The sequence below is a fragment of the Portunus trituberculatus genome, chromosome 38, assembly GCF_017591435.1.
Source record: "Portunus trituberculatus isolate SZX2019 chromosome 38, ASM1759143v1, whole genome shotgun sequence".
Classification (NCBI taxonomy): domain Eukaryota; kingdom Metazoa; phylum Arthropoda; class Malacostraca; order Decapoda; family Portunidae; genus Portunus; species Portunus trituberculatus.
The window spans coordinates 37789043-37799928 of NC_059292.1; the positions used below are offsets into that span (position 1 = coordinate 37789043).

Sequence of the window (10886 nt, forward strand, 5' to 3'; positions counted from 1 at the left end):
ACTTAACCTCGACGTTTTGACGAGTATTTCTGACCCTTATTGGGGACCGGCAAGTCTGTAGGCATTTTCTTCTTTTTAAGTGTGTTACCTTTGGTGAATGTCCCTCTTATATGTAAAAAATTAATAAATGAATAAACGATGAAGGGAAGAAAGACGAAGAGAAGACAAAGAATGGCAATAGAAGCTGAAGGAAACGACACGGATTGGCCGGGAAGGCGTAGAGTGTGCAGAGAATGGAAAGTACTGGAGCAGACATGACAGGAAAAGATGAGATAGGTACAAGAATAGTAAGGATAGACAAGAACACCTTTATCCTACCGCGTTGCTACAACGTTCTTCTATCTGAGACATGTTGAGAATACTAAACAAAGTGTGAAGGAGCCAAACAAACTCACTAGCTTCATTGAGGATGCTGCGTGTAGTATTTTCCTGATGTGGGGCGACCTGATGTGCATGGAAATTAACCACTGAGGAGAGGAATCAGATGTAGAAGTATAAGAAGAACAAGGACAAATATTTTCTCTTTTTTTAATTTATTAATTCTTTTTTTTTTTTTTTTTTTTTGAACGAGTTTGCATGACGTACTGTAAGGTATTTTTTTATTCTTGCTACCACTACTTCTTCATTCTTACTACTACTACTACTACTACTACTACTACTACTACTACTACTACTACTATTACTATTACTACTGCTACACGACTGCCATAGTCATCGATACTTCCATCTTTTACTTATCTAATTCTAGTTTCCAGTTAAAAGGTTAAACTGCTTTATGTTATCAGGCAGTTGTTGTTGTTTTTTATATTCTTACTTTGTTTTTATTTTGTTTCCTTTTCCTGTTTCGTCATCAACGTTTCTGGTTTCTAGCAGCGCTTGTCCTTCACTGCTAGTGCGGACTTCCCCAGGCATATCAATTATTCATCTTTTCTGTTCGTTTATTCATTTATTCATTTTATCCATCTGTTATTCCCACCACGTTTTTTTATACCAGTTCTCAGGTTTTTCTTATGTAGCTTGTCTTTAGATATTTTTACATTAGTAAGAAATCTGACTTTGTTAGCCTTTTATTTGCAATTCAAGATTACCAAACGGAGTAGTAACATTTTTTGTTGTTGTTGTCGTTGTTATCAAATTGATCTTTAATAATTTTTCATAAGGAATCGTCAAGAATTTGAATATTTTCCCCCTGTAATGTGAGGTTTTTGCATGCTCTTCAGGCCTTGCCCAGAAAGCAGCAAAATGAACAATAACTAGTGTTCGTGCAAAACTTGGTCGCAAGTAAGCAAGTAATGAAATGCTATACTGCGACAAACACTTCCGCAAATGGAGGACTTAAATAATGCCTCAGGATGGTTAATAAGGGAAAGTTTGGTAGTAACGCCTAACAATTACCACGATGGTGATATCTTGAGTTCTATCTCTACACATCGTCTTGCATGAAGCGGCCATTGAGAAACTCCACACCTGGCCTTTTAAAGAAGATACAATAAAAGAAAGTTATTTTTCCTTCATTCTTAAAATGTTCATTTCTCTGAGAAAATCAGTTTTCTCAAAGAACAAAGATGATAAGTTTTAGCTCATGGGAGTTGGGAGTTTTTTTTCACAGTGGCGAGGAAGAATGTTAAACTTTGTCGTACTATCATTGCAATCATGAAGACTTCCTTGTAACTCCAAAATTACTTTTCCACACCCCACCCAGATGAAACCAGTAGAAAGAACTTTTGTTACACTTTATAAAACAATTCTTATTAACATGAAAACACCCTTGGAAACCACAAATAACATTCCTACATTCCAGTCAGATAGAACTAGTTGAAATAAAGCTAATTAAACTTCATATACCTATCCCTATAATCATAAAGTAAATTCAATAATCATAAAGCAAATATCACCTTCATATAGTGCAACCAAATTAAATTAAACTGATTAGACAAATCTTCGCTAAATTTGCAGAAAAAAAAAATAGAATCACGAAAACACCCTTGAATACTGCAAATATCTTCTCTGCTTTTACAGCCAGATAGAATAATGAAAATGCTCACTGCATTATATATATATATATATATATATATATATATATATATATATATATATATATATATATATATATATATATATATATATATATATATATATATATATATATATATATATATATATATATATATATATATATATATATATATATATATACATTTGTCACTATCTTTTTGGCTAATTCCTTCAAAATATTAAGGGAACCTGCATTTTCAGTGGGGCTTTTTTTTTTTTATGTTCTGTAGCCCTTGGGCAGCTCTACCTCTTGCGCAAAACAGAAAAACAACACTTCATTGAGATGTCAAAACCAATCGAAACAGCTACACAACAATATAGGAAGAGAACACAACAGCATCGTTTCTTCTGAGTGGCCTTAATTATGTTCAGACGCTGCCTACTGTGAGAAAGAACACATATTGCGAAGGGGAGGGGCGGGAAGCAAGATTTGAGGAAGACTGGTGACTGGAGGGCCTGGGGTGTGGGATGGAACGTTGGGCGACCGCGTAGCAAGGTTGGGAATCCCCGGCACCGCTGTCAAAGTTTTCCTACACTCGCCGGCGTAGGAAAAAGTGGTTCGCGAAACTTTTTTTTTTTTTTTTTCTCTTCTTCTTCTTCTTCTTTTGATGGTGGTGATGGAAGCGATGGTGGTGGTAGTGATGGTGATGATGTAATGTGATATCATGTGATGTGTTGTGACATATACGTCTGTGTGTGTGTGTGTGTGTGTGTGTGTGTGTGTGTGTGTGTGTGTGTGTCTGCGCGCACTCGTGGATGGCTGGTTGTGAAAAGGATACTGGACAGAGAAAATTCCCGCATCATTTTCAACCCTCTTTTTATTTTTTCTCACAGCTGACTCAGCTGCTCGGTGGGTTCAGAAGACAAGGCTACCAATACTTTTTTTTTCTTTTTATATTGCTTTTAAATTACATGTTTAAAGGGTTCCAATAGAAATCTCTCTCTCTCTCTCTCTCTCTCTCTCTCTCTCTCTCTCTCTCTCTCTCTCTCTCTCTCTCTCTCTCTCTCTCTTCTATTTTGACAATTTCATTTTCATTTCAGATATGATGAAGGTACTTGGCTTCTTCCTCGTGGTTCTGACGGTCGCAAAGGCTCAAAGTAAGTATTTCATTTCTCTCTCTCTCTCTCTCTCTCTCTCTCTCTCTCTCTCTCTCTCTCTCTCTCTCTCTCTCTCTCTCTTAATTTTCATTGACTTTTTTAGCGCCAAAACTTATTTCTTTTTCTTTTATTTTAGTTAAAGATTTTCAAGGTAAAGAGGGAAATGAACTCATCCCCTTACAGAACAACTCTTGCGTAACGCATATATGCTTTCCTTCTTCTTCTTCTTCTTCTTCTTCTTCTTCTTCTTCTTCTTCTTCTTCTTCTTCTTTTTCTTCTACTTTTTTTTCTTCTTCTTCCTGTTCTTCCTTTTCTTCTTCTTCTTCTTCTTCTTCTTCTTCTTCTTCTTCTTCTTCTTCTTCTTCTTCTTCTTCTTCTTCTTCTTCTTCTTCTTCTTCTTCTTCTTCTTCTTCTTCTTCTTCTTCTTCTTCTTCTTCTTCTTTTTCTTCTATTTCTTCTTCTTCTTGTTTTTCTTTAGGTTTAGTATTAATATCATAGCCATTTTTCAGTATTTGTCCTGTGAATACGTTTCTGTGATTCAGAATAATTGCAATGTTAATGAAGGTAAAAAATATGTAAAACACTAAATTACATCGCATCTTTTCTATACATTAATTGAATACTCTCTCTCTCTCTCTCTCTCTCTCTCTCTCTCTCTCTCTCTCTCTCTCTCTCTCTCTCTCTCTCTCTCTCTCTCTCTCTCTCTCTCTCCACAGTTATCTTCCCCAATGAAGAAGGTGCTCCTAATCCTGATCCTGTCGACACTGAACTCTTTGAGGCCCTGGAGGTGGACGACCGGCAGGCTTTCTCTTCCTGCCGGACGCCCAATGGGGAAATAGGTAAGCGTGCACTGCTCTGCAGGACGACGCAGACCCACTGTGTTGTGGTCCTCTTCTCTGTGCTTGTGTGTTTGAACTGATCTGTGTGTTTTGTGAGGTGAGGCTTCTTGCCCTTGACCTTCTTTCCTCGCTTGACATTTTATTGAAACAGACTTGGTTATTAGTGAGTTTTATTTAAATGATTATTTGTCCACTCCTTGAGCGATAAGCGTTTTGAATGTTTTTTGTCAAGGTTATGATCAAGGTCAACTAGAACCTGTCCTGGTCTAGCTCGGTACCCAGTCATCTTCTGTGTTTCAAGTGTCTATAAACAATAACGAATGTGGATTATGATTACTTGTGAAGCAACACTACAGAGAAACTAAACTGAGACTGGAAGCAGTTATCCTGACTTGTGAAACAACAAGTTCCTTTATGGGTACTAGTTAATCAATGAAAAAAAATAAATAAATAAATAAATAAAAAAAAAAAAAAAAAAATATATATATATATATATATATATATATATATATATATATATATATATATATATATATATATATATATATATACATTATATGCGTGTGTGTGTGTGTGTGTGTGTGTGTGTGTGTGTGTGTGTGTGTGTGTGTGTGTGTGTGTGTGTGTGTGTGTGTGTGTGTGTGTGTGTGTGTGTGTGTGTGTGTGTGTGTGTGTGTGTGTGTGTGTGTATTTGAATATTTATTATATTTTTCCCCCAGGCAGGTGTCAGTCATTCTCATCCTGCGGTGCATACAGCTCGCTGAGACGAAATCTGCATAGGCCGTCCGTCCTAAACTTCTTGAGAGGCCGCATATGCGGGTAAGAATGAAGCTCTCCAGGCAATATATATATATATATATATATATATATATATATATATATATATATATATATATATATATATATATATATATATATATATATATAAAACTGAATGATTTTATCTTTTAACTTAAGATTCACTGGAAATGTTACTAATTGAACACATTTGCCCACCAAGACGCCTGAGACACACAGTGCACCTTTGCTGTCCAGCCTCCAATATCCAACTGCCACCTTCGGAGCCCTCTGGCCCCTCCCGCCCATCATCCAGTTCTCTACCAGAGGAGTGTGGCAGCACGCCGCTGGTTATCAGAGTCGTTGGAGGACAGGCAACAGAGGTATGTATATACAGTATATGGAGAGAGAGAGAGAGAGAGAGAGAGAGATCCGTACTAAACTTGTCGAATCATTGTAACATGTTTTTCCTCATGGCACAGCCCGGAGAGTGGCCCTGGTTGGCTGCTCTCGGTACCCGCGTGGGAAACACCTTCACTTCGGGATGCGCAGGCACACTCATCACGCGACGACACGTCCTCACTGCCGGCCACTGCTTCGAACCCGGCCAGCCCCACCCGTGAGTTGTGTGTGTGTGTGTGTGTGTGTGTGTGTGTGTGTGTGTGTGTATACAACTGATTGCATGGACGTGCATCCATAAATCCGGACGTCGGTACTGTGTATTTTGCTTGTCGTTTGATTCCCATTAAAAAGTAACGTCAAGGACGGGAGTGAATGGAATAAAAGTTGTTATACCACTGCACTTCATTGTACTGACGAGGAATTGTGTGTCCTGGCAGGACAATGGTGCGTCTTGGGGCATACAGCCTGACGAGGAGTAGCACTTCGATAGCTCCCCAGGACTTCAATATCAGGGACCGCCGTGATGGAGGCTACGTCACCAGAACCAAAGAAAACGACATCTCCATCGTTATTTTGGACCGCGAAGCTGTGTTTAATGGTAAGTATGAGGATGGTGACGATTATGATACCTCAGGACGTATATTATAATAGTAATCGAAAAAGCAAGATTATTATTCTGTGCTTATATTTGTTTGTTCGTGTTTTATTAAGGTCCGTGTATTCATTGCCACCTAAAAAAAAAAAAAAAAAAAACAGGTTCTGCGTTAGCCTTCGAGCCATAAATGAATACCTCAGGACGCATATTAATAGAAATCGATGAGGCAAGATTCTGTGCTTATATTTGTTTGTTCGTGTTTTATTAAGGTCCATGTATTCATTGTCCCCTGAAAAAAAAGGGGTCTATCTTACCCTTCGTGTCATAAATGAATCAAGACTTAATTTCTTAGATACAAAACTGCAAAATTACTTTGTTATGAATAAGGGAAGTGGGCGTAATCATCCCAATCATAAAAAGTAAATAGTTAATAGAAGCACTCAGGAATTTCTTCCAGGCCAAATGTGCAACAGATACATAACGAAACCGTGATAAAGGGGTTCGAACTCACATGAAATAAAAATGTCATTAATACAGATTTTAGATCAAATAAAGTACTACAAGGTCTTCAGTTTTGAAATATAATGTCAAAAGAACGCTTATAACAAAAATTCTAAAACATTCTTGTATGAAAATCAGAGCAAACCTTCTTCTTCTGTATTCCACATTAAACCCTAATAATGATTCTGATTCCTCCTCCTCAAAATCAAAAGGTATTTGATTAGTTTAAGTTCTTTTGATATTGTTGTATAGGTCTCACACTTTGTAATATATAGCGCAACAATAGGGGGTTACTCGTAATTCTTTTGTACAATAACTTCTTCCCCTTGACAATCTGCATATGCTAGGGTGAAATTTCATTAGATCTCGAGTATCAACGATGAAAGTGAACATTGTGAAACTGATCCTGCGACTCCAAATCAGGCTGGTGAAAGATTTGCCATTCCTGTAACGCTGATTGCAGTTACATCACTCTGAATAATTTTCCTTACCGTGACAGGGACAGACTCTAATGTGAATCTCTCTCTCTCTCTCTCTCTCTCTCTCTCTCTCTCTCTCTCTCTCTCTCTCTCTCTCTCTCTCAACAGACTATGTCCAGCCAGCGTGTTTGCCTTTCAACTACAGGAATAGAGATTTTCGAGAGGAGAAACTTGTCGTCACCGGCTGGGGAAGGACTCGCGCTCGTAAGTGCAGTGTGCGGTGCGGTATATGCTGGCGTGTCATGTGCGCTGACGGCAAATTCAAATGAGAAAATGAGAAATGTGTTAGTGAAACAATAGAATCCAGTTTAGTCATAATATCATCCATTTACACACAGATAGCTTCCGGACCTCCGATGTCCCGATGAAGGCCGTGGTTCCAGTGACAGACACAAACAGATGTGCCTTGAGCTACACCAGACTGGCAGCGAACAAGCGACCCGTGATAGACAACAGGTCTCTGTGTGCTGGGAACGGCACTACGGATGCCTGTCTTGTAAGTACCGACAAACCCACTCTAATACGTATAGTTACATTTATCTTGTGTGTATATATACGTATATATGTGTATGTATGCACGTATTAAGGTGATATATCTCTCTTCCTGTCCAACTCATATTTTCAGAAAACTATCGTCGAATTGGGAATAAAAGATATATAATTAAAAGCCAATCGTCGGAAACCTATATTTGAAACACACACACACACACACACACACACACACACACACACACACACACACACACACACACACACACATACATACATACATACATACATACATACATACATACATACATACATATATATATATATATATATATATATATATATATATATATATATATATATATATATATATATATATATATATATATACTGTACATACATACATATTCTTTTCTTTTTTCGTTATTTTTTCAGAAATCTTAAACATAAACTTGCTATCTCATCTTCATCTGAACACCCTTGAAGAGTACACATGTTACATAATCTTTGATGGAATACTCTCTCCTTTACGTAATTCCCACTTGTGAGCAGTAATTATCGACCTCACGCTGGGAAACTCCAACCCACTCTTCTTCTAATGGGACTTTCCATAAATCACTATCAATCACAGTAGAAGTTTTTTTTTTTTTGTTCTCTTAATTTCCCCACCTTTAGCAAGGCCATCAGCTACCCGAATCTTGTCATACAATTAACTATCCTTCTTGTCTCATTACCAATCAATCCTGTCTGCTTGTTAATTAACTGTATCCTTTCAGTTTACAACTCTGAGGTTACAGTTTTAAGAACATCTAGGGTTTCTTTGTTCATACAGGCGGCACAATTTATTTAAAATGCTTCACGTCATTATGGTAGACTTCTTTCCAAGCCTTTTATTTCGCTCCATTGAAGATGCACATCCCTTTCCTTCACCCATATTTACATCTAACATAACCCCTCACTCCTTCCAGCACTGTAAATTCCAAAACATCCAAACGGTCTTCCCTATTCACCTTATTATATACAAGTGATCTACTGAAGCATCATGTCATTATGGTGCTAAAGGTCTATATTCAACCACGATCACATTCAAATGCCACATAAATGATCAGCCAAGTTCTCAAGACTGTTTCTTTTTTAGTAACATATAAACCTTGTTGATCTGTCCTTAAAACCGTAAAAACACCCTAAAAAACCGTGTAACTTCAACTGCAACCTTTTGAAAATAGTGTTAATGCAACACAGAAATGTTCCAGTATAAAGGTTCACCATATCCTGAAACACTTTTACCCGCAACTCAACTACCTTCTATAGATTGTAGTTTAAGTAATACGAGTTTTTAAGCGTTTTTAATGACTCTAGTGACATATTAGCAAGATTCCTTTGTTCTTGAAAACCCAAAATGTCATATTTGTGGCCCTTAAAAATCATCGTAGTGAGAAACCAAAGCGTTTCTGAATAGACATGATCCTTACCAAGACTTGTATCACCTCACCAGGGTGACAGCGGCGGGCCCCTTCACTACCTCGACCTGAACGACGGCAAGTACTACGTGGTGGGCGTGGTGTCCTTTGGCGTGGGCTGCGCTAATTCAGACTTCCCCGGGGTGTACACGAGAGTCACCAGCTTCCTGGACTGGATCGAGAGAAATGTATAACGGTTGCCAAGATACGATACCGTGTAATGTTTGTTCGTTCGGTGGTATGAAAGTGATTGTCGTACGTTTTTTTTTTTGTTTCCATATATGTATTAAATGTCAGCGTGCAAGGTTATTGTTATGACAACATTAAATATCTAACAAAGTAATTCATTTTCTTTTATGATACACCAATAAGTAGTACTAGTGTTAGAAGTGGCGGTAACTGAAGCAGTAGTGTAGCAATAGCAACAGTAGTAGTAGTAGTAGTAGTAGTAGTAGTAGTAGTAGTAGTAATAGTATTGTAGTAGTAGTAGTAGTACTGGTAGAGATAGTAGTTAACATGTAGTATTTAGTAGTAGTAGTAGTAGTAGTAGTAGTAGTAGTAGTAGTAGTAATAGTAGTAGTAGTAGTAGTAGTAGTAGTAGTAGTTGTTGTTGTTGTTGTTGTTGTTGTTGATGGTTGTGGTGGTGGTGGTGGTGGTGGTGGTGGTGGTGGTGGTGGTGGTGGTGGTATTATTATTATTATTATTATCATTAGTAGTAGTAGTAGTAGTAGTAGTAGTAGTAGTAGTAGTAGTAGTAGTAGCAGTAGTACTAGTTAGTATTTAGTATTTGATAGTAGTAGTGGTAGTAGTAGTAGTAGTTGTAGTTAGAATTTAGTAGTAGTAGTAGTAGTAGAAGTAGCAGTAGTAGTAGTAGTAGTAGTAGTAGTAGTAGTAGTAGTAGTAGTAACGTGGAAGATAGGGAAACTCAGAAAGAGGATGGTTGTGTAGCCGAAACGTTAAAAAAATATTTCTTTGCATCAACTTGTGTTTCCATACCACCCACTCTACACAGTAATAGTAGTAGTAGTAGTCGTAGTAGTAGTAGTAGTAGTAGTAGTAGTAGTAGTAGTAGTAGTACTGATAATAGTGGTAGTAGTAATAGTTGTTGTTGTTGTTGTTGTTGTTGTTATTGTTTTTGTTTATGCTGTTGTTTTTGTTGTTTTTGCTGTTGTTGTTGTTGTTATTGTTGTTGTTTATGCTGTTGTTTTTGTTATTGTTGCTGTTATTGCTGCTGTTGTTGCTGTTATTGCTGCTGTTGTTGTAATTGTTGTAGTTGGTGGTGGTGGTGGTGGTGGTGGTGGTGATGGTGGTGGTGGTGGTGATAGCGGTGGTGGTGGTAGTGATGGTGGGAAAGCGAATACTTAAGAATAAACAATTAAATAAGCTAGGAAAACAAATAGAACCTTGGGACTCTCCTCCTGTTACTTTACTTTCCTTCTGCCTGTGACTTCAACTGCGTCAAAACCGGAGAATCGAAGCACCTCAACAGCTGCACCTATCGCCTCTCCTCTTAACTCTTTCTGTTCCTTTAGCGACGCTTGTTGTGAGAAGGCCTGTACTCAGCATTTTCTCTTCTTGGCGGCCTCCATGACACGTACATTAAATAAATAGATAAGTAAGTAATTGAATCGATAAATGAATAGATAGAAAGATAGCTAGGTAAATAAGTTAATAATTCTTTTAGTATAGTGTAAGCAGTTACGCACATTGAATAAATAGATAACTCACTAAATGAATAAATAAATAGAATGGAAGATGGTTGAATGAATAAAATCTGGCATAGTGTGAGTATATTTTCTGTTTATGATCCTTACTTCTTCCTCATATCTTTCAAGCACAAACAGCAGGCCACTTGTACAGCTTAAGTGGCCTTGTCTTGCATTTCAAGTACATCGGGGCCTTAGAGTATGGCGGTGCTTCGCAGATAGTGTACTCATCCGTTGACTTATACAATGCTTTCTTTCATATATTCAGCACATGAAGCAGAGTGAAATGCGTAACAAGCTGCTGTCTGATAACTTCCCATCTCTACAAACATGTCGTAAGCTATTGCAACAACCACAGCTTGAAAAAAAGAAGACATTGTGACAGCGAATGAATATGTGAGGTGTGTGTGTGTGTGTGTGTGTGTGTGTGTGTGTGTGTGTGTGTGTGTGTGTGCGTGCGTGTGTGTGTGTAATAATAATAAATG

At 37.7% G+C, this 10886-nt stretch overlaps 1 protein-coding gene across 1 annotated transcript in view; it reads left to right on the plus strand.

Annotated features, from left to right (window-relative positions):
• The window catches only part of LOC123515029 (venom protease-like), a 9784-nt gene extending 746 nt beyond the window's left edge, over positions 1–9038 (plus strand). Inside the window, exons 2-10 of the mRNA XM_045273402.1 lie at positions 3097–3153; positions 3870–3992; positions 4712–4811; positions 4993–5152; positions 5252–5388; positions 5609–5769; positions 6855–6950; positions 7085–7242; positions 8731–9038. Of these exons, the coding sequence (XP_045129337.1) occupies positions 3099–3153; positions 3870–3992; positions 4712–4811; positions 4993–5152; positions 5252–5388; positions 5609–5769; positions 6855–6950; positions 7085–7242; positions 8731–8889 (1149 nt within the window). The 5' untranslated portion in view covers positions 3097–3098 and the 3' untranslated portion in view covers positions 8890–9038. The remainder of the gene's footprint in view (positions 1–3096; positions 3154–3869; positions 3993–4711; positions 4812–4992; positions 5153–5251; positions 5389–5608; positions 5770–6854; positions 6951–7084; positions 7243–8730) is intronic.
• The last annotated feature ends 1848 nt before the right edge of the window (positions 9039–10886 follow it).